Genomic DNA, 22643 nt, shown 5'->3' with positions numbered 1-22643 from the left:
ATGATATAAATAGTAGTACACATAATTATGAATTTTAACACACAACCAGTTCATCATATTCTCCTGCTACCTCAAGCAAAGAATTTCTAAAATCAGTAAAAATCAATAGCAGGGAGTTATATAGAACACTGCAGGGAATACTACTATCATGGCAGGAAAAATACAATTAATGTAGATTAAAGATAACTGCAAATCCTTTGTTACTCCTCCCATTGAGAAACAGTGTCTAAATAAACGCCTTTCCCTTGAATCTGGCTGACCTTAGTGATTTGAATGGCCAGCAGAATACAGAAGTGATTTCCAAGGCTAGGTTGTAGGAGCCTTGCTATTTCCACCCAGGTTCTCTTGGAACACCTACTATCTGTGATCCCTGAGCTATAAGTCTGAATTCCCTGGGGTCTCTATGCTGAGAACACATGATGAAACCACTAAGAAAGGCTCTGAGACTATATGGAGACACTTGCCCCATCCAGTCTCATCCCACCCCACCCCTAGCTGTTCCAGCCCCCAGCCACTTGAGTCATCTCAGCTGAGGCCCCACACACCTAGAAGCAGAGATGAGTCTAACCCACAGAGCCCTGTCCAAATTGCAGATTTATGAGCAAAATAAATGTCTGTTGTTTTAAGTCACAAAATTTTGAGGTAATGTATCCGATAATCAGAATTACACAATGCTTCCAAATCCTTGACTAAAGATAAAAGGAAATCATTCAATCTCTCTTTCTGGGGTGTTAATACAGATTCAGTTAGAGTGGAGCAAATCAGTCATCCAATTGCTACAATTAACAGACCTGAATTGAAGTGCTAACCAAGCTACCTTTGATTTTGATATAAAAAAGAAACACTATAAACTCAAATATCAGAAAGGAGGAAGGGGAAAATATTTGTACAAATTACACTTATCCTTTTGATATTAAGCTTCTGGTTCTGTGAGACTGGGCTAAAGGAAAACACCCAATCAGATTTCTGTTACTTGTTAAAGGATGGTCCTTAACCATTTTGAGGAATCACGTACCCCTGATGAGACTATGGGTCCTTTCTCCTATTAAAAAAAAAAAAAATGGCCAGGCTCACACCTGTAATCCTAGCACTTTGGGAGGCCAAGGCGGGCAGATCACCTGAGGTCAGGAGTTCAAGACCAGCCTGGTGAAACCCTATCTCTACAAAAAAAACAAAAATTAGCCGGGTGTGGTGGTACGTGCCTATAATCCCAGCTACTAGGGAGGCTGAGGCAGGAGAATCGCTTGAACCCGGAAGGCAGAGGTTGCAGTAACCGAGATCACACCACACTGCACTCCAGCCTGGGAAATAGAGCAATGCTCTATCTTTAAAAAAAAAAAAAAAAAAAAAAAATATGCACAGATACTCACAAAATACTCCATACAATGTAAGGGAACTTTCAGTCTTTATGGCCTATGGGCCTTAGGTTTAGAACTTGTTTTAAAGGATTATTTAATAATGGTACACAAATCTACTAGATGATGTTGGAATTGTTAAAATTATAAAGTGGGTTCGTTGTTGTTGTTTTTTGGCAGGCACGGTGCCTCACGCCTGTAATCCCAGCACTTTGGGAGGCTGAGGCGGGTGGATCACAAGGTCAGGAGTTCAAGACAGCCTGGCCAATATGGTGAAAACCTGCCTCTACTAAAAATACAAAAAAATTAGCCGAGCGTGGTAGCTAATTTTTTGACTCCATCTCAAAAAAAAAAAAAAAAAAAAAAAAAAGGTTTTTTTTGGTTTTTTTTCCTTTTCTTTTTTTTTTTTTTTGAGACACAGTCTTGCTCTGTCACCCAGGCTGGAATGCAGTGGCATGATCTCAGCTCACTGCAACCTCCGCCTCCTGGGCTCAAGCAATCCTCCCACCTCAGACTTCCAAGTAGCTGGGATTACACTCATGAGCCCCCAGGCCCAGCTAATTTTTGTATTTTTAGTAAAGACGGGCTTTAGTCATGTCGGCCAGGCTGGTCTCAAAGTCCTGGCCTCAAGTGACCCACGCACTTCAGGCTCCCAAAGTGGTGGGATTATAGACGTAAGTCACCATACTCAGCCATTAAGAAGTATTTCATTCAAATTCCAAAAACAATCATTTTTTATTAATCAATGGAGAACCCAGCAATTGAAGTCTTGTGTGTATTTAATGTCCACCGATTTTAACCTTATTACTCAATTTCACTATTTTGGCACCAGACAATAACCTTCTGAGAGGTGCCTCAGAAAATACATCACTCTGAAATAACTTGATTCAAATTAAGGTTCTCTTTTTAGGACAGTGGTTTAGTCTCATGCTGATATTAAACAGTGCAGGATTTGGAGATTCTTGCTCTCACTTATAAACCTCTTAAGATTAAAGGTTCAGCTTCATAACTCTTTAAGTCTTTAGCACTCAACACTGAACCTGTACTGGATCTTGTTTGTTTTGAGTCAGGGTCTCTATCGCCCAGGCTGGAGTGCAGTGGCATGATCTTGGCTCACTGCAATCTCAACCTCCCGGGCTCAGGTGATCCTCCCATGTCAACCTCCTGAGTAGCTGGGACTACAGGTACAGGCCACCATGCCTGACTAACTTTATTTTTTGTAGAGACCACGTCTCTCTATGTTGCCCAGGCTGGTCTCAAACTCCTGGGCTCAAGCAATCCTCCCCCACTTTGGCCTCCCAAAGCGCTAGGATTACAGGTGTGAGCTGCTGCACCCGGCCAATGTACTGGGTCTTTTTTTTTTTTTTTTTTTTTTTTTTTTAAACGGAGTCTCACTCAGTTGCCCAGGCTGGAATGCAATTGTGTGATCTCTGCTCACCGCAACCTCCGCCTCTCGGGTTCAAGCAGTTCTCCTGCCTCAGCCTCCTGAGTAGCTGGGATTACAGGCGCGCACCACCACACCCGGCTAATTTATGTATTTTTAGTAGAGACAGGGTTTCACCATGTTAGTCAGGCTGGTCTCGAACTCCTGACCTCGTGATCCCCCCATCTTGGCCTTCCAAAGTGCTGGGATTACAGGCATGAGCCACCACGCCCAGCGAGTCCTAATTATTAATAATGATGTTGGTCAATCAGCCTACAGCAACAATTCTCAAACTTTTTGTTCTCAGGAATCTTACACTTAAATTTATTTAGAATCCCATAAAGCTTTTGTTAGGTTGGTTACATCTATTGATGTTTCCAGTATTAAACACTGAAAACTGGGAAATGTCTTAAATATTAATTCATTTTAAAATACCAACAAATCTGTTATATGTTAACAAATACATATTTTTATTGAAAATAGTTTTCAAAACAAAATTAATGAAAGAGTGGAACTGTTACACTTTTTTGCAAATCTCTTTAATGTCTGGCTTAATAAAAACAGCTGGATTTTCACATCTGCCTCCACACTTAATTTGTTTTATCACAGGTCATGTTAGTTTCTAGAAATGTCCATTGAACACTCATAAAAGAATGACAGTGAAAAAGACAAATAATGTCCTAGTATGAACATGAAATAAAAGAATGTATTTGTATCCTAGGTTCCTCATTTCTTTATGTCTCTCTTAAATGACCTAACTTCAAACTGGAGCAATAAAGTCTACATTTTATAATTATTTCTTTATGTTGCTCTTTCATCGGTCTACAATAAATTTCAAAATGCTTCCTAGACGCTTCTGAGAAGCAAAATAAAAGGATGTGAAATTAAGCATTTACACCTATACTTCTCTTCCTAGTAACCAAGTAAAAAACTACCTAGGGAAACACTTAAAATGCCAATTTGGGAATTAATCTAGATTATTAGTAAGTAGATCCATCCAAAATCAATCTAGATTATGGTAGAGCTTTAAAATGTTAAGTGTACATTTTGTACAATAGTACAAATCTGCAAAAACCTCACTTGCTCTCACCAAATGGTACAAAACTGGGTTAAAAGCCAAGGGAATAGGTGTGTTAAATTTAAAAGTTCAAGTACATCGTGGAGTTGAATGAAAAATAGTTTTCTGAATACCACTAAACGAGTAAAAGTCCAAAAATAATGGAAAAAGTCAAAGTCGGCCGAGCTCGGTAGCTCATGTCTGTAATCCCAACACTTTGGGAGGCCGAGGCGGGCGGATCACAAGGTAGGGCGATTGAGACCAGCCTGGCCAATATGATGAAATGCTGTCTCTACTAAAAATACAAAAAGTAGCTGGGTGTGGTGGTGCGTGCCCGTAGTCCCAGCTACTCGGGAGGCTGAGGCCCGAAAATTACTTGAACCCAGGAGGCAGAGGGTGCAGTGAGTGGAGATCGCACCACTGCACTCCAGCCTGGCGACAGAGCGAGACTCCGTCTCAAAAAAAAAAAAAAAAAAAAAAAAAAAGTCAAAGTCGTCTGAGCAACAAAAGACCAGACAAAAACTTTATGAATTAAAAACTAGCCATAAAGGTGGTTAATTAGAACAGGATGAGGAAGAAAAGCTTAGGGAAAATCTATCACTCCTGATTAAGTGCAAATCCCAAGTAAATTATTGATACTAACAGTGAGCTGGAGCACTTTGCCTTACCAGGCAACTTTCTGCAACTACTCTACATGCACAAAGTTTTCCTATGCTTTTCCTCAAAAATATGAGCCTGCTTCAGGTTAATGCCCAGGTGAGATGCTTTTTGTTGCTGTAGCAGTTTAGTTCTATTTTCTTTCTTGGTTATTCTAAATGCTCTATTACAACTGGAGAGCTAGGATGAACCAATCCCGAGTAAGAAACGGGAAAGTACAGTAAAGAGGCGACAGCTCTGCACCCCCACACGGAAAAAGACTCAGAGAAGAGCAGCGGCATCCTTGCCCCAGCTCCAATCCGAACGGAGGCAGGATTCCCAACAACATCGGACGTCTCCCTCCCTCGCCGCCCCACGCCCTCCCGACGAAGAAGCACAAAGTGGAGAGTCCAGCCGCTTCTCAGGGCCACGGAGCCTCCCAGTCAGGGATTCTCTCCCGTTACATAACTGAGGCCTAGGGCCCTGCTTCAGCGATCAGTCCTCTGGAGGGAGATGGACGGGTTCTCCAGGGACCCTCTCAGGGAGGTGGAAGCGGGGCTCTGCACCTGGTCGACCCGGGAGAAAGAAGTGGGACGACATGAGGGAGGCCGCGACCAGAGGCTTTGGGGTACAGGGGGTGATGAGCGAGCCCGGAGAGGGGCGGGCGGCTCCGGGAGCTCCGCAGCAGGCCCTGGCACCTCCGGCCCTAGTCGGCTCCCCTCCCTCGCCTGCCCACTCCCCACCGGCCGCCCCCTCCCCCATTCCGCGCTCCCCTCCCCCGCGCCTCCATCCCCGACCCCAGCCTAGCGGCAGGCAGACCTGCAGGGAAGGCCCTGGCCACCGCCGTTGGATGGCTCCCAGCCCGGTACCTGGTCAGACATGATGACGGTGGCTTCACCCGGGGGTCTCCGCACAGCAGCGGCCTCGGGTAGGCAAAACCTCGCTCCGGGATTTACAAATCCGTCTCCCTTCCCCACAGCACAACACCGCGGCTGCAGTAACTTCCGCTACGCCTCGCGTCACTTCCGCTACGCGCAGGGAGGAGGGAGAGAGAGAAGAGAGGAAAGACAAGGCGGGAAAATGGGTGGGGGAGCGGCCAAGAGGAGGGGCGGGCTGTGGAGCTGCTTTGCCGGTGGTCGCGCGGGTGAACGGCAGTTTTGTCAGATCTTTCAAGGACTAGGTCCAGCGCATCAGTACTAGGGCCATCCCCCAGGAGCAGAAGTCCTGGCTCCATGTCTCAGTGTTTGGAGCCACTCACAGCCTAGATTCCTCTCTCCATTACACCTTGCGCGTCTCTGACGACTGAGCCGGGATACTTCTTTTGTCTCCTCCCAGCCTTGCTCATCAACCTCCCACCCCCAAATATGTTTATTTGAATGCCAGCTCTAGAACTAACATTTTCCGTTGACCAGCACTCTTGCCAAACACATGACCGTGATTTAAAACAACAAGAAATCAACGACCCAACACAATCTTGATGGCTACTGATGCTGAAGACCGCTGCTGAAAGTTCTAAATAGGGGGTGGGTAATTCCAACCCTTGAATTGGTTGCTTTGCGTTAAGGTTAAAGAATGATTCTCCTTGGCAGGGCGCTGTGGCTCACGCCTGTAATCCCAACAGTTTGGGAGGCCGAGGCGGGAGGATCACCAGAGATCGGGAGTTCGAGACCAGCCTGGCCAACACGGTGAAACCACGTCTCTACTAAAAATACAAAAATTAGACGGGCGTGTTGGCCGACACCTATAATCACAGCTACTAGGGAGGCTAAGGCTGGAGAATCGCTTGAACCTGGGAGGCGGAGATTGCAGTGAGACGAGATCCACGCCATTGCACTCCAGCTTGGGTGACCAGAGCGAAACTCCTACTCAAAAAAAAAAGGAGGAGGGGGTGCGGTTCCGCGCCCCGCGCATGGAGAAGCAGGCTCCGACCGGCCTGCCGAGCTGCAGCAGCCCTTTGCGCCCTCCTGGCCCTCCCACCAACATCATGTTCCAGTTCCTGCTTGGATTTACATTGGGCAACGTGGTTGGAATGTATCTGGCTCAGAACTATGACATACCAAACCTGGCTAAAAAACTTGAAGAAATTAAAAAGGACTTGGATGCCAAGAAGAAACCCCCTACTTCATGAGAATGCCTCCAGCACTGCCTTCCAGATACACTGATTCTACTGCCCTTGAGGGCCTCCTTTACCATCTGAACCAAAAGCTTTTGTTTTCATCTCCAGCCACTGGGCTCCTCTTCTTTGCTAGAACCTGTGTTTTTGGCTTTAGAGCAAGCAAAATGGGGCCTCAATTTGAGAACTACCCTACATCTCCAACTCTCACCTCTTCACATATTCCTTTTCCAATTGCATGGGAGGTTCTAAGACTGGAATTATGGTGCTAGATTAGTAAACATGACTTTTAATGAAAAAAATGATTTTTCTTAAATTTCTTCTGTAAAGCACGATGGCCCTACTGGCACAAACAGTGGCCCTACGGGCATACTCATGGAGGATAAGAATATAAACAAATAGAATTGAGAATCCTGAAATAAATCAATAACCCTCACATTTACATCAACAAAAACACCAAGACAAATCAATGGTGAAAGAACAGTCTTTTCAACAATTGGTACTAGCACAACTAGACGTTCACATGCAAAAGAATGACTGTTTTGTTTTTTTGTTTTTTTGTTGTTGTTTTTTTGGTCACCATCTCAAAAAAAAAAAAAAAAAAAAAAAAAAGAACACAAGGAGGCCGGGAACCACGGCTCACATCTATAATCCCAGCACTTTGGGAGGCCCAGGTGGGCAGATCTCCTGAGCCCAGGAGTTCAAGACCAGCTTGGGCAACATGTTGCAGTGTGCCAAGATCATCCCACTCCACTCCAGCCTGGGCAACAGAGTGAGACCTTGTCTCAAAAAAATAAAACAAACAAACAAACAAAATGATTGGGTGCAGTGGTTCATACCTGTAATCCCAGTACTTTGGGAGGCCAAGACAGGCAGATCACTTGAGGTCAGGAGTTGGAGACCAGGCTGGCCAACATGGTGAAACCCCATCTCTACTAAAAATGCAAAAGCTAGCCAGGCATGGTGGCGCAGGCCTGTAATCCCAGTTACTCGGGAGACTGAGGCAGGAGAATCGCTTGAACCTGGGAGGCAGAGGAAGCTGCAGTGAGCTGAGATCACGCCATTGCACTCCAGCTTGAGACTGGGTGACAGAGTGAGACTCCGTCTCAAAAAAAAAAAAAAAAAAAAAAAAAACAAGGAGATACCACTTTATACCCACTAGAAGGGCTATGTTCAAAAAGACAGAAAATAACAAGTGTTGACAAGGCTATGGAGAAATTAGAACCCTTATACCCTGCTAGTAGGAATGTAAAATGCTTTAGGCTAGGCATAGTAGCACTGGCCTACAGTCCTAGCTACTTGGGAGGCTGAGGCACAAGGATCCCTTGAGGCCAGGTGGTGGAAGCTTCAGTGGGCTATGCTATGATCAAGCCTGTGAAAAGTCAATGCACTATAGGCTGGGCAACATAGCAAGACCCTGTCTCAAAAAACAAAAATGTTTTGAAAAACTGGCGGTCAGTTCCCAAAATTGTAAAACATAAAGTCACCATAAGACCCAGACATTTCGCTCCTAGGTATATACCCAAGAGAATTGAAAACATATATCCATTCCAGACTCAGTGGCACATGCCTGTAATCCCAGCACTTTGGGAGGCCAAGGCAGGAGGATGCCCTGAGGCCAAGAGTTCAAGATTACAGTGAGCTATTATAGCATTCTAGCCTGGGCAACACAGTGAGACCCTGTGATATGGTTTGGCTGTGTGTCCCCACCCAAATCTCCTGTCCAGTTGTAATTTCCAATGTTGGGGGAAGGACTTGGTGGGAGGCGATTGAATAATGGGGGCAGATTTTCCCCTTGCTGTTCTTGATATAGTGAGTGAGTTCTCACGAGATCTGGTTGCTTAAAAGTGGGTAGTACTTTCCCCTTCACTCTCTTTTTCTCCTGCTGTCATGTGAAGAAGGTGCTAGCTTCCCCTTTGCCTTGGTCCATGATTGTTAAGTTTCCTGAGGCCTTCCAGTCATGCTTCCTGTTAGGCCTGCAGACCTATGAGTCAATTAAAACTCTTCTCTTCATGAATTACCCAGTCTAAGGCAGCTCTTTACAGCAATGTGAGAACAGACTAATATACTCTGTTTCTAAAAATAAAAATAAAACATATAACAAAAGCATGTACACTAATGTTCACAGCAACATTAGTGAGCTACTGCTCCAGCCTACTACTAGGGCTGAAGGATTAGGGAGAAAATAGAGAGTGACTGCTGATGAGTACAGAGTTCCTTTTGGAAGTGATGAAAATGCTCTAAAATTGATTGGTGATGGTTGCACAGCTATATGAATACACTAAAAATTATATATTTTAAAGAGGTGAGCAGTATATGCTAATTATCTCAGTAAAACCATTATATTTTTAAAAAAATACAATGGCCTTGAAAAGAGCTGCTAGTACTAGCTGAAGAGGATTATTAAGGGAGCCTACATCCAAGCCAGCTGGTCAGGAAAAGCTTCCAAAATAAATAAATAAATAACATCTAAATTGAATGTCAGAGAGTAAGCTGAAATAAGCTAGAGCAGTAGTTCCTTTTTTTTTTTTTTTTTTTTTTTTTTTGGAGACAGAGTCTCACTCTGTCACCAGGCTGGAGTGCAGTGGCACTATCTCGGCTCACTGCAACCTCTGCCTCCTAAGTTCAAGCAATTCTCCTGCCTTAGCCTCCCGAATACCTGGGACTACAGGCGCGTGCCACCGCACCCAGCTAATTTTTTGTATTTTTAGTAGAGATGGGGTTTCACCATGTTGGCCAAGATGGTCTCAAGATCTGCCGGCCTCAGCCTCCCAGAGTGCTGGAATTACAGGCGTGAGCTACCTCGCCCAGACTGAGCAGTAATTCTTAAGCGTTTTTTCTTTTCTTTTGAAATAGAGTTTCGCTTTTGTCGCCCAGGCTGGAGTGCAATGGCACGATCTGGGCTCACTGCAACCTCCGCCTCCCAGGTTCAAGCAATTCTTGCCCAAGCTGGAGTACAGTGGCAAGATCTTGACTCACTGCAACATCTGCCTCCCAGGTTCAAGCGATTCTCCTGCTTCAGACTTCCAAGAAGCTGAGACTACAGGCGCATGCCACCACACCCAGGTAATTTTTGTATTTTTAGTAGCAACAGAGTTTTGCCATATTGGCCAAGCTGGTCTCAAATTCCTGGCCTCAAGAGATCCACCCACCTTGCCCTCCCAAAGTGCTAAGATTACATGCGTGAGCCACTGTACCCGGCCCAGTGTTTCATTTTTTTTTAATTAGACTTCTCTGAAGGTAGTGAGTTATCTCAATTGATTGTTCATAGTCAGTTACAGATTAGACTCCTTGTTTTACTTTTTCCACTCTTCTAACTACAGCACTTGGTTAGTCTTTTTTTTTTTTTTTTTTTTTTTTTGAGATTGAGTCTCGCTCTGTCGCCCAGGCTGGAGTGCAGTGGCACGATGACTCACTGCAACCTCCGCCTCCCAGGTTCACCCCACTGTCCTGCCTCAGCTTCCTGAGTAGCTGGGACTACAGGCACCCACCACCACGCCTGGCTAATTTTTTGTATTTTTGGTAGACATGGGGTTTCGCCGTGTTAGCCAGGATGGTCTCCATCTCCTGACCTCATGATCCACCTGCTTCGGCCTCCCAAAGTGCTGGGATTACAGGCATGAGTTACCGTGCCTGGCTTTTAATTTTTATTAAAATTTAAAAATTTTTAATAAAAAATAAAGTGGCACCAAGCACGGTGGCTCATGCCTGTAATCCCAGCAGTTTGGGAAGCCTAGACGGGTGGATCACCTGAGGTCAGGAGTTCAAGACTAGCCTGGCTAACGTGGTGAAACCCTGTTTCTACTAAAAATACAAAAAAAAATTAGCCAGGCGTGGTGGCGGGCACCTGTAATCCCAGCCATTCCGGAGGCTGAGGCAGGAGAATCATTTGAACCCGGGAGGCGGAGGTTGCAGTGAGCCGAGATCACACCATTGCACTCCAGCTTGGGAAACAAGAGCGAAACTCCATCTCAAAAAAAATAAAATAAAAATAATAAAGTGGCTAAATCAGCTCACAATGGAAACTATCTTAGCTGTGCTTTTCCTTAAGATAGCCATTGTATGGAGCAGAAATGGCTGGCTGTATTTCTTCACACAGAATATTTTTAAAAATGAACTTAAGCAAATTTTGTTAAATTTGTTAAAGAAATTTAACAAAATGTTTCAGTTTCCTATTGCTGCTAAAACAGACTACCACATACTTCATAGTTTACAGCAACACAAATCTTACAGTTCTGGAAGTCAGAAGTCCTAAAATCAAGTTGTCTGTTGGGTTGTGTTCCTTCTGAAGACTAGGGAAGAATGTTTCCTTGTCTCTTACAGCTTTTAGAGACTGGTTGCATCCTTTGGTTTGTGTCCCCTTTCTCCATCCAAGAACAGCAGCTCAGCATCTTCAAATATCTCACTCTTCCTTTGTCCCCTTCCTTCTTTCTTTCTCTCTCCCTTTCCCCCTTCTCCCTCTTTCTCTTTTTTTCCTCTTTCTCTCTCTCCTCTGATTCCATGGTCCTATTTTCTTTTTTTGAGACAGAGCCTTGCTCTGTCACCCAGGCTGGAGTGCAATGGTGCAAACACAGCTCATTGCAGCCTCTACTTCTTGGACTCAAGTGATTCTCCTACCTCAACCTCTCAAGTAGCTAGAAGGTGCACACCACTGCACCGGGTTAATTTTTTAAAGTTTCTTGTAGAGACAGACTCTCATCATGGTGCCCAGCCTGGCACATTTTCTTCTCCAACTCTGACCCTTTGACCCTTTTGTCTCGCTCTTTTTTTTTTTTTTTTTTGTATTTTAGTAGAGATGGGGTTTCACCATGTTGGCCAGGATGGTCTCGATCTCCTGACCTCATGATCCACCCACCTCGGCCTCCCAAAGTGCTGGGATTACAGGTGTGAGCCACTGTGCCAGCTTTGTCTCCCTCTTAGAAGGACTCTTTTTTTTTTTTTTTTTTTGAGATGGAGTCTCACTCTGTTGTCCAGAATGGAAGGCAGTAGTGTGATCTTGACTTACTGCAACCTCCACCTCCCAGGTTCAAGTGATTCTCCTGCCTCAGCCTCCTGAGTAGCTGGGATTACAGGCACGCACTACCAGGCCCAGCTAATTTTTACATTTACATGGGGTTTCACTATGTTGCCCAGGCTGGTCTCAAACTCGACCTCAATTGATCCGCCTGCCTTGGCCTCCCAAAGTGCTGGGATTACAGGCATTAACCACTGCACCCAGTTGAAAAAAAATAAGGTTTAAATATAATGTACAGTATCCAAAGTCTTCCAAAGGGAGATTTCAAAGAAGCAATTGGTTACCATTTTGAGCACTGAGAGAAATCTGAGCTGAAGATAAGAAATGTGGAAGCCATTGGCATATAAATGTTGATGATGAGGATGATGATGATAATTGTTAACATGTATTGAGTGTACAGTATTTAAATACTGTACATTTATTATCTCACATAATCTTATAAAGCAAGAAATAATTCTATCCTCATAGATGAGAAAACAGATGCAAAAATGGATAACTTACTCAAGTCAGGGAGGGAATCAAGATTTAAACCCAAGAGATTTTGACTCCAGTTCCTTCAGTGATTTACAATAGGTACAGAGGGCAGGAGAAATGCTACCTATAGGAGGCCTATCAAAATCACTTGTGAACCAGGTGCAGGGCACACACCTGTAATCCCAGAGCTTTGAGAGGCCAAGGTGGAAGATCACTTGAGGCCAGGAGTTTGAGACTAGCCTGGACAATGAAGCAAGACCCCATCTCTACAATAAAATTTAAAAACTAGCCAGGTGTAGTGGCACATACCTGTAGTCCTAGCTACTCAGGAGGCTGAACCGGGAGGATCATTTTAGCCCAGGAGTTCAAGGTTGCAGTGGGTCATGATTATTCCACTGCACTCCAGCCTAGGTAACAAAGCAAGCCTCCTTCTCTTTTTTTTTTTTTTTTTTTTCTTTTTTTTTTTTTTGAGACGGAGTCTCACGCTGTTGCCCAGGCTGGAGTACAGTGGCGCGATCTCGGCTCACTGCAAGCTCCGCCTCCCGGGTTCCCGCCATTCTCCTGCCTCAGCCTCCTGAGTAGCTGGGACTACAGGCGCCCGCCACCGCGCCCGGCTAATTTTTTGTATTTTTAGTAGAGACGGGGTTTCACTGTGGTCTCGATCTCCTGACCTTGTGATCCGCCCACCTCGGCCTCCCAAAGTGCTGGGATTACAGGCTTGAGCCACCGCGCCCAGCCCTCCTTCTCTTAAAGAAAAAAAAAAAATTGCCAGTGGAGGTTTTCAAATCAAGCAAACCTTTGGGATGCAGATTAATGCTGTACCCTTGGGAGTTTACTCCTTTCTATCTCGCTCCTCACCTTGAGAATCACTACTATAATAAAACACAGTTACTTCTAGGAGTTATTATGTTCCTCAGGCGTGTTATGGCAATAAGAGAGTGACTTGGATTTAAGGTTTTAGAGGTGAAGAAATTTTTGGTAATGACAAGGGTCAAGGTGTGGCCTTGGAAATGAGTGGCTAAAGTGTCTTGTGTAATAAGAGATGGAGGAATATAAGATTAGGTTAGCGTGTTGGATGGTGATATGGTTAGGCTTTGGGCCCCCACCCAAATCCCATCTTGAATTATAATCCCCATAATTGCCATTTGTCAAGGGAGAGACCAGGTGGAGGGTAATTGGATCATAGGAGCAGTTTCCTCATGTTGTTCTTGTGATAACGAGTGAGTTCTTGCGATATCTGTTGGTTTTTTTAAGGGGCTCTTCCCGCTTGGCTTAGCATTTCTCCTTCCTGCCACCTTGTGAAGAAGGTGACTTGCTTCCCCTTTATCTTCCGCCATGACTATAAGTTTCCTGAGGTCTCCCCAGCCATGCAGAACCGTGAGACAATTAGACCTCTTTCCTTTATAAATTACCCAGTCTCAGGCAGTTCTTTATAGCAGAATGAAAACAGACTAATACAGATGGGTTATCATATAAAAATTGAAGTCACCCTAGATGGCAGTAAGGCTTGGGAATGTAGGGAAGCTAGTGAACCAGTGAATGAATTTGGTGGATAATAGCAAAGGAAGACAAATTTGTAAATTAAAGAAAGAAATGGAGGTCTGGGGCTGGGCATGGGGTGCACACCTGTAATCCCAGCACTTTGGAAGGCCAAGGTGGGAGGATTGCTTGAGGCCAGGAGTTCAAGACTAGCCTGGGAAACATGGTGAGACCTTGTCCCTACAAAAAATACAAAAATTATCCAGGTGTGATGGCACACACCCTTAGTCCCAGCTACTCAGAAGATTGAGATGAGAGGATCACTTGCGCTTAGGAGGTTAAGGCTGCGGTGAGCTGTGATCACGCCGCTGCCTGGGCAACAAAGCAAGACCCTGTCTCTGAAAAAACAAATAATGATAATAATAATTATAATGGTGGTCTGAAAGTAGGAGGAGAGACAGAGAAACATGAAGAACTTGGACCAAACTAATGACATTTCTCAAAAAAGATTCTTGGAGAAATTAAAAGTAAACATTACTTGAATTACCATGCCTGGCTAATTTTGTATTTTTAGTAGAGACAGGGTTTCTCAATGTTGGTCAGGCTGGTCTCCAACTCCCGGCCTCAGGTGATCCGCCTGCCGCAGCCTCCCAAGGTGTTGGGATTACAGGAGTGAGCCGCCGCGCCCGACCTCTTTCCTTTTTCTTTTCTTTTTTTTTTTTTTTTTTTTTGAGATGGAGTCTCCGTCTGTTGTGCAGACGGAGTACAGGCTGTGTACAGGCTGGAGTGCAGTGGTGTGAACTCGCTTCAGGGCAATCTCCACCTCCCGGTTCAAGTGATTCTCCTGCCTCAGCCTCCCGAGGAGCTGGGATACAGGCATGCACCACCACACCTGGCTAATTTTTGTATTTTTAGTTGAGACGGGGTTTCACCATGTTGGCCAGGCTGCTCTCAAACTCCTGACCTCAGGTGATCTGCCCACCTCAGCCTCCAAAAGTGCTGGGATTTCAGGCTTGAGCCACCGTGCCCAGCCAGGACTTCTCAATAAAACTACAGTGCAACAGGCCGGGCGTGGTGGCTCACGCCTGTAATCCCAGCACTTTGGGAGGCCGAGGTGGGCGGATCACGAAGTCAGGAGATCAAGACCATCCTGGCTAACATGGTGAAACCCCGTCTCTACTAAAAATACAAAAAAATTAGCCGGGCGTGGTGGCGGGCGCCTGTAGTCCCAGCTACTGGGGAGGCTGAGGCAGGAGAATGGCGTGAAACCAGGAGGCGGGGGTTGCAGTGAGCCAACATGGCAGGACTGCACTCCAGCCTGGGCAAAAAAGTGAGACTCCATCTCAAAAAAAAAAAGCAAAAACGCAAAAAGAAAAAAAACTACAGTGCAATTAACATTGTCTTCTATGAATAGAATTGTACATAAAATTAGAAACAGAAACAGCCTGCAATCACAATCCCCCACACTCTATTTTCTTACTTGGGAAAGCAGAGGAGTCAGAAGATATAGAAAAAAAAAATTTTTAATTGGGTTAAAGGAGATAAGATACAGAAAAAAAGATTAAACTTCCTACTGTGATTTTTTTTCCACTTGATTTTTAGAGCCAAAATATAACTTAGATGTTCATTTGATTGGTGATTTTTGGACCTGGCATACTTTTTTGTTTCTGATTTCAAAAGTTATAAGTTGTATTTATTTTTATCAAATTTGTGAATAAAATTTGTTAAAATATTTAGTAACATCAGAGTAAATTTTTCTGGAAATCAAAAGGAAAATGGCCCATTCAAATGAAAGAGGAATCAAGGAAAAACATTAATAGAGGTATACCTAAACAAAGTATTTGACCTAAGTCGCTAGATCTCATAAAACTTGCTCTACAAAGCTGGACCATAGCAACAGTCATATATCTGATTTTTCCTTCTGAAATAAAAACGGTTTGGCCCTAAGTATGAATGAAATCTCCTGGGCTCAAATTTCAGTATAATTCCTCTAGTTGATTATGTTAGACCCCTCAGTTAGAGAAATTATTTCAAAGACAGTCATTCGATTGTACAACCCTAATCAAATATATTCTAGGAACAACAAGTATAAATCTTAAACTGGTTTGGTAATAATAATGTTTGTATTGTTATCTTCAAACATATATCAAGTATAAAGTAAAGCATATAATTTTTTTTTAAGACGGAGTCTTGCTCTGTGGCGTAGGCTGGAGTGCAGTGGTGCAATCTTAGCTCACTGCCACCTCTGCCTCCTGGGCTCAGGTAATCCTCCCACCTCAGCCTCCAAGTAGCTGGAACTACAGTTGTGTGCCACCACACCCGGCTAATTTTTTGTATTTTTTGTATTTTTTTAGCGATAGGGTCTTACCATGTTGCCCGGGCTGGTCTCACACTTGTGAGCTTGATTAGTCAGCCTGCCTCAGCCTCCCAAAGTCCTAGGATTATAGGCATGAGCCACCGCTCCATACCTAGTATTTTCATTATTATTTAATTTGAAGTATGTTTTTAATGTTCCCTGATGTTTCTTCTTTTCTAAAGAATTTTTTTAAAGATGGGGTCTTGCTATGTTGCCCAAGCTGTTTTTGAACTGCTGGGCTCACAGGATCTTCCTGCCTCAATCTCCAGAGTAGCTGGGATTATAGGCATGTGCCACCATATCCAGCTGTGACTCACAGATTATTTGGAAGTTTATCCCTAAATTTAAAAATATGTAGGAATTGGGGGGAGGGATTGCATTGGGAGTTATACCTGATGTAAATGATGAGTTGATGGGTGCTGACGAGTTGATGGGTGCAGCACACCAACATGGCACAAGTATACATATGTAACAAACCTGCACGTTATGCACATGTACCCTAGAACTTAAAGTATAATAAAAAAAAAGTAGGAATTTTCTAATATCTCTTTGTTATTAATGTCTAGCTTAATTTCACTGTGGTCAAAGAACACACTTTATATGATCTGAAATTTGTCATGACTTATTGTAAGGCCTAGCATACGGTCAGTTTTGGTAAGTGATCCATGTGTACTTGAGGAAAAAAAATGTGTATTCTTCAGCTGAACACTAGATTTTGTTTCCTCAACCCAATAGCCCTGCTTAGCTACTCTTGCCCACTGCTTTTTGCCCAGTTTCTCATCTCAGCCATAACCTTTGGGTTAGTAAATTCCACAAGGGGAAAAGTAGCACCAAAGTAGGATTTCCTTCTCTGAGCTTCTCTTCTCTCTGTGATTTTTCCCCCAAAATCCTCATTGCCTTGGTAAGTCTCAGATGCCTTAAAACAAGTATGTTTCTCTCTCTCTCTCTTTTTTTTTTTTTTTTTTTGGTCTACTTTTTCTAATTGGTCTTAACAGGAAAATAGGCCCAAAATAAGCTAGTCTCCCACTGCAAGAAGCAGCACTTCCCAAGAGACCTAGTTTCTTAAAAGAGTTGTATTGCTTCAAAAGAAACCATAATTCTGAATGGAAAGAGTCACAAATACAGAGTCAAAAAAATACCTTAAGCCTCCAATGTCTGATGAGCAAAAAGTAGGCTGTCAAACCTGAACAAACCCCGAAAAAGTCATGATGTACAGTGTCCACTTCAGATAAGACCAAGGAAAATAACAGAAAAGGAGAACCTCCTAGTGGGCAACAATAAGAAGCCTTGAGAATGATGGGCAAAAGATCCCCTCCCAAGGACCAGAATTAAGGCCTAAACAAGGCCACATTCCCCACAACAAGGATTAAGGCTTCTTTGACCAATTACTGCTGCATGCCTCCCATTCTTCCCCTTCCAAATGGGAACTGAATTGTAGATGCTCTGTCCCTGTTCCACTGTTGCTTACTGAATTTGTGGGACAGACATCTTGCCTCTTTAGTTCATAGGTCTCTAGAACAAAAGAGATCCATACTTTGGGCGTACTAAAGCAACTGTCCCACAGCTGCCCCACTGTATAGACTATTGTGCATTAGCCAAAAATCTGGCTCTTGAACTTGATGTCTGGAGAAAGGCATCAAGTGAACCAAGTTTATGACCACAAAGGCAGACGGTGGTGTTTATGAATGCTTCTCACCAAATTTTTTTGGACTTTCAATCTTCAAGGCTTGTAATGGGATTACACTTCCTGGCTGGATGCAGTGGTTCACACCTGTAATCCCGGCACTTTGGAGGCCAAGACAGAAGGATCACCTGAGGTTAGGAGTTTGAGACCAGGCTAGCCAACATGGTGAAACCCTGTCTCTACTAAAAATACAAAAATTAGCCAGGCATGGTGGCATGCACCTGTAATCTCAGCTATTTGGGAGGCTAAGACGGGAGAATCGCTTGAACCCAGAATGCAGAGGTAGCAGTGAGCCGAGATGGCGCCATTGCACTCCAACCTGGGTGACAGAGCAAGACTCCATCTCAAAAAAAAAAAAAAAAATTACACTTCCTGCTGCTTGGGTAAGGTCTTGTGACTAGTATTGACCAGTGAGTTAAGACTGGAAGTGACAAATGTCATTTATAGGAGAACATATAACAGAACATGTAATTGACAGTGTAAAACCATTCAATATCCTGTTTTCCTCTGGTACAAAGTTCAGCACCTTTGGAGACAGTGGCTGCGCCATTAGCCTGAGAGTCTGAGTGACTGTGATGAGTAGAGCCCCCCACCTTTGCCAACACACAATAGACATGCAATCTGAGCAAGAGCCATTATTGCTTCATATTCTGGCCTATCCTGACTAATACACGGGGTTTGTTTTGTTTCATTTTGTTTTTTTGAAATGAAGTCTCCCTCTGTTGCCCAGGCTGAATTGCAGTGTCATGATCTTGGCTCACTGCAACCTCCGCCTCCAGGATTCAAGCAATTCTCCTGCCTCAGCCTCCCAAGTAGCTGGGACTATAGGCGCCTGCCACCAAGCTGTGCTAACTTTTGTATTTTTAGTGGAGACAGTTTCACCATATTGGCCAGGCTGGTCTCAAACTCCCGACCTTGTGATCCCCCTGCCTCAGCCTCCCAAAGTGCTGAGATTACAGGCGTAAGCCACCACGCCCAGCCTACACACTCTTAATAAAATCACAAGAGTTCCTACTGCACCCTATTTGTAGACAATGATTTCCCACTTACCCTACATTTATACAAAAAAAAGTGCAAGTTGTGATGTTTTCTAAGAGAAGACTTGTTTTGATAAACTAAAAGAACAAATCAAGCAGGGCGTGGTGGCTTACACCTGTAATCCCAGCACTTTGAGAGGCCACGGCGGGCAGATCACCAGAGGCCAGGAATTCAAGACCCAGGAGCTGGAGGTTGCAGTGAGCTACTGCACTCCAGCCTGGGCGACAGAGCAAGACTCTATCTCGGGGAAAAAAAAAAAAAAGCAAATCAATGAGTGGGCACAGTGGTGTGCACCTGTAATGCCAGCCACTCAGGAGGCTGAGGCAGGAGGATCCCGTGAGCCCAGGAGTTCGAGACCAGTGTGGGCAACATAGCAAGACCCCACCTCGCAAATCAATCAATTAATTAATTAAAAATAAAGAGGGCAAATCAAAACCACAATGTAATACCACTTCACATGCACTAAAGTGAATATAATTTAAAAAATAGAAAATAATATGTATTGGTGAAGATATGGAGAAATTTGAACCCTCATACATAGCTAATGGGAATGGAAAACGGGGCAGTGGCTATGGAAAGCAATTTGGCAGTTCCCAAAGAAGTTAAATATAGAATTAACATATGACACAGAAGTTTCCCTGCTAGTTATATATCCAAAAGTAACAAAAACATATCTTTGCAAGGAAACTTGTATACAAATGTTTATAGCAACATTATTCATAATAGTGAAAAGGTAGAAACAATTCAAATGTCCATCAACAAATGAATGGATAAACAAATGAAGTGCTACAACTTGGATGAGACTTGTAAACATTATGCCAAGTGAAAGAAGCTGGGCACAAGAGGTCATCGGCAGGGCGCGGTGGCTCACGCCTGTAATCCTAGCACTTTGGGAGGCCGAGACAGGCAGATCACGAGGTCAGGAAATCAAGACCATCCTGGCTAACACGGTGAAACCCCGTCTCTACTAAAAATACCAAAAATTAGCCGGGCGAGGTGGTGGGCGCCTGTAGTCCCAGCTACTCAGGAGGCTGAGGCAGGAGAATGGCGTGAACCCGGGAGGCGGAGCTTGCAGTGAGCCGAGATCGTGCCACTGCACTCCAGCCTGGGCGACAGAGCAAGACTCCGTCTCAAAAAAAAAAAAAAAAAGAAGCTGGGCACAAGAGGTCATATATGATTCCTCTTCTATGAAATATTCCCAATAGACAAGTCCACAGAAACAGAAAGCAGATCAGTGGTGCCCAAGGAATGTGAGGAGGGGAGGATAGGGAGTGGTTATTTATTGGGTATAGAGAATTTTTCTGGAGTGACGAAAAAATTTTAAACTAGAGAGAGGTAAGCCGGGCGCGATTGCTCATGCCTGTGATCCCAGCACTTTGGGAGGCCGAGGCGGGCGGATCACGAGGTCAAAATATAGAGACCATCCTGGCCAACATGGTGAAACCCTGTCTCTACTAAAAATACAAAAATTAGCTGGGCATGGTGGCAAGCGCCTGTAGTCCCAGCTATTCGGTAAGCTGAGGCAGGAGAATCGCTTGAACTAGGGGGGCGGAGGTTGCAGTGAGTAGAGATCATGCCACTGCACTCCAGCCCTGGTGACAGAGTAAGACTCTGTCTCAAAAAAAAAAAAAAAAAAAAAAAAGAAAAGAAAGAGGTGGTTGTTGCCTGATATTGTAAATGCACTGTGTGTCACTGAATTGTATACTTTAAAATGGCCAATAGTAGGTTATATGAATTTTACCTCAACAAAAATTAATTCATTAATTGAAAGAGACATATAAATTCCACATACAGCATTTTTAACCCAGAACATTAAACACAAGGATTTTTCTATGACTGGTTAGAAAAGCTTCTAAAACTATGTTTCAGTCTGAAATGTTTTCTGACTTACCTTACATTTCACTAGTTCTCATTTCAGATGTGCCCCATTCATATAATTCTTTTTTTTTTTTTTTTTTTTTTTTTTTTTTTTGAGACGTGGTCTCACTCTGTTGCCCAGGCTGGAGTGTAGTGGCGCCATCTCGACTTACTGCAACCTCCGCCTCCCAGGTTCAAGCAATTCTCTGCCTCAGCCTCCCTGAGTAGCTGGGACTACAGGCGCGCGCCACCACACCTGGCTAATGTTTTTGTATTTTTAGTAGAGGCGGGGTTTCACCATGTTGGCTGGGCTGGTCTTGAACTCCTGACCTCGTGATCCACCGGCCTCGGCCTCCCAAAGTGCTGGGATTACAGGCGTGAGCCACCATGCCCGGCCCATATAATTCTTAATCTGTATTATAGTTTTTCAGTCCTACAATTTCTATTGGTCTTTTTCAAATTTGCTATGTCTTTGTTAATAATTTCAAATTCTCAGTTGACATTCTCTATATACCTTAACAATAATTAACACAGTTATTTTAGATCCTGTTTCTGATCATTCTAGAGCCCCTGGAAGCACTTGCTTCTTTTGATTCTCATTCACATTATCTCCTCATTATCTTTGATTATGTGCTAGGCACTGTATTTGAAACATTGCTGAAATAATCTGTATTAATATTTTCTTCCTTCAGAGAGGAGTTTTGTCCTAGGGCACTAGGAACCCAGAGTCACCTTAGTCCAATTTTAGGGACTGAGATTTTCTACCTGCCAGAATTCTCAAAGTTGGGCTGCAATTCATGCCAGTTCTGTTTTATCCTTAGTCTCAAGAGTCTACCCTTAGATGTTCCATTCCAAATCTTGGGGTGTTTGCTAGGGCTTCTACACTTGATATACTCAACTGTTTTTCCTTCTAAATAGACTTTGGTTTTAGAGCAGTTTTAGGTTCACAACAAAATTTAGCAGGAAGTACAGTGCCCACATCCCCCATGCATCGCACACTATCAATGTCCCACAACAGAATGATATAAATTATTATAATTGATAAACGCATGTTGATGCATCATTAGCACCCCAAATTAATAGTTTACATTAAAGTTCACTCTTGGTGTTCGACATTCTATGGGTTTGTTTTTTTTTTTTTTTTTTTTGAGACAGAGTCTCACTCTGTTGCCCAGGCTGGAGTGCAGTGGCACAATGTTGGCTCACCGCAACCTCTGCCTCCTGGGTTCAAGCAGTTCTCCTGCCTCAGCCTCCTGAGCAGCTGGGATTACAGGTGCCCCCCCACCATGCCTGGCTAACTTTTGTAATTTTAGTAGAAATAGAGTTTTTTTTTTTTTTTTTTTTTTTTTTTTTTTGAGACGGAGTCTCGCTCTGTCGCCCAGGCTGGAGTGCAGTGGCCGCATCTCAGCTCACTGCAAGCTCCGCCTCCCGGGTCTACGCCATTCTCCTGCCTCAGCCTCCCGAGTAGCTGGGACTACAGGCGCCCGCCACCTCACCCAGCTAGTTTTTTGTATTTTTTAGTAGAGACGGGGTTTCACCGTGTTAGCCAGGATGGTCTTGATCTTGTGACCTCGTGATCCGCCTGTCTCGGCCTCCCAAAGTGCTGGGATTACAGGCTTGAGCCACCGCGCCCGGCCAGAAGTAGTTTTACCATGTTGGCCAGGCTGGTCTCGAACTCCTGGCCTCAAGTGATTCGCCTGCCTCGGCCTCCCAAAGTGCTGGGATTACAGGTGTGAGCAACCACACCCGGCCGTTGCTTATTTTTTTGAGATAGGGTCTGGCTCTGTCACCCAGGCTGCAGTGCAGTGCAACCACGGTTCACTGCAACCTCTGCCTCCTAGGCTCAAGACATCCTCCCACATCAACCTCCCAAGTAGCTGGGATGACAGGCGCGTGCCACCATGACCAGCTAATTTTGGTATATTTGTAGCAACGGGGTTTCCTCATGTTTCCCAGGCTGGTCTCAAATCCCTGTGCTGAAGCAATCCACCCACCTCAGCCTCCCAAAGTGTTGGGATTACAGGTGTGAGCCACTGCACTCAGCTTCCATATGAACTTTAGAATTGATATGTTGATATGCACAAAATTACATGCTGTGATTTTGATTGGGATTGCACTGAATTTATAGATCAGGTTGGGAAGAACTGACATCTAACA

At 44.1% G+C, this 22643-nt stretch overlaps 2 protein-coding genes across 4 annotated transcripts in view; one reads left to right on the top strand and one right to left on the bottom strand.

Moving 5' to 3' along the window:
- The window catches only part of SUMO1 (small ubiquitin like modifier 1), a 1087495-nt gene that overhangs the window by 27188 nt on the left and 1037664 nt on the right, over window positions 1-22643 (bottom strand). For 2 of the 3 annotated variants that reach the window (XM_050750917.1, XM_050750915.1), the window contains exon 2: window positions 5341-5467. In XM_050750917.1, coding sequence (XP_050606874.1) covers window positions 5341-5352 — 12 coding nt within the window. In that variant the 5' untranslated portion in view covers window positions 5353-5467. Of the gene's footprint in view, window positions 1-5340; window positions 5502-22643 lie in introns of those variants that run through there. The other variant, XM_050750914.1, reaches the window with a different exon arrangement.
- LOC126932206 (short transmembrane mitochondrial protein 1-like) lies at window positions 6366-7040 on the top strand. Its single transcript, XM_050750918.1, has one exon. It carries the CDS (start codon window positions 6381-6383, stop codon window positions 6597-6599), a length of 219 nt encoding a protein of 72 aa, XP_050606875.1. The 5' UTR covers window positions 6366-6380; the 3' UTR covers window positions 6600-7040.

Source organism: Macaca thibetana, chromosome 12, assembly GCF_024542745.1.
Source record: "Macaca thibetana thibetana isolate TM-01 chromosome 12, ASM2454274v1, whole genome shotgun sequence".
NCBI lineage: Eukaryota > Metazoa > Chordata > Mammalia > Primates > Cercopithecidae > Macaca > Macaca thibetana.
Note: the sequence above shows the minus strand (reverse complement) of the source record. Positions and strands in the feature narration are given on the sequence as shown.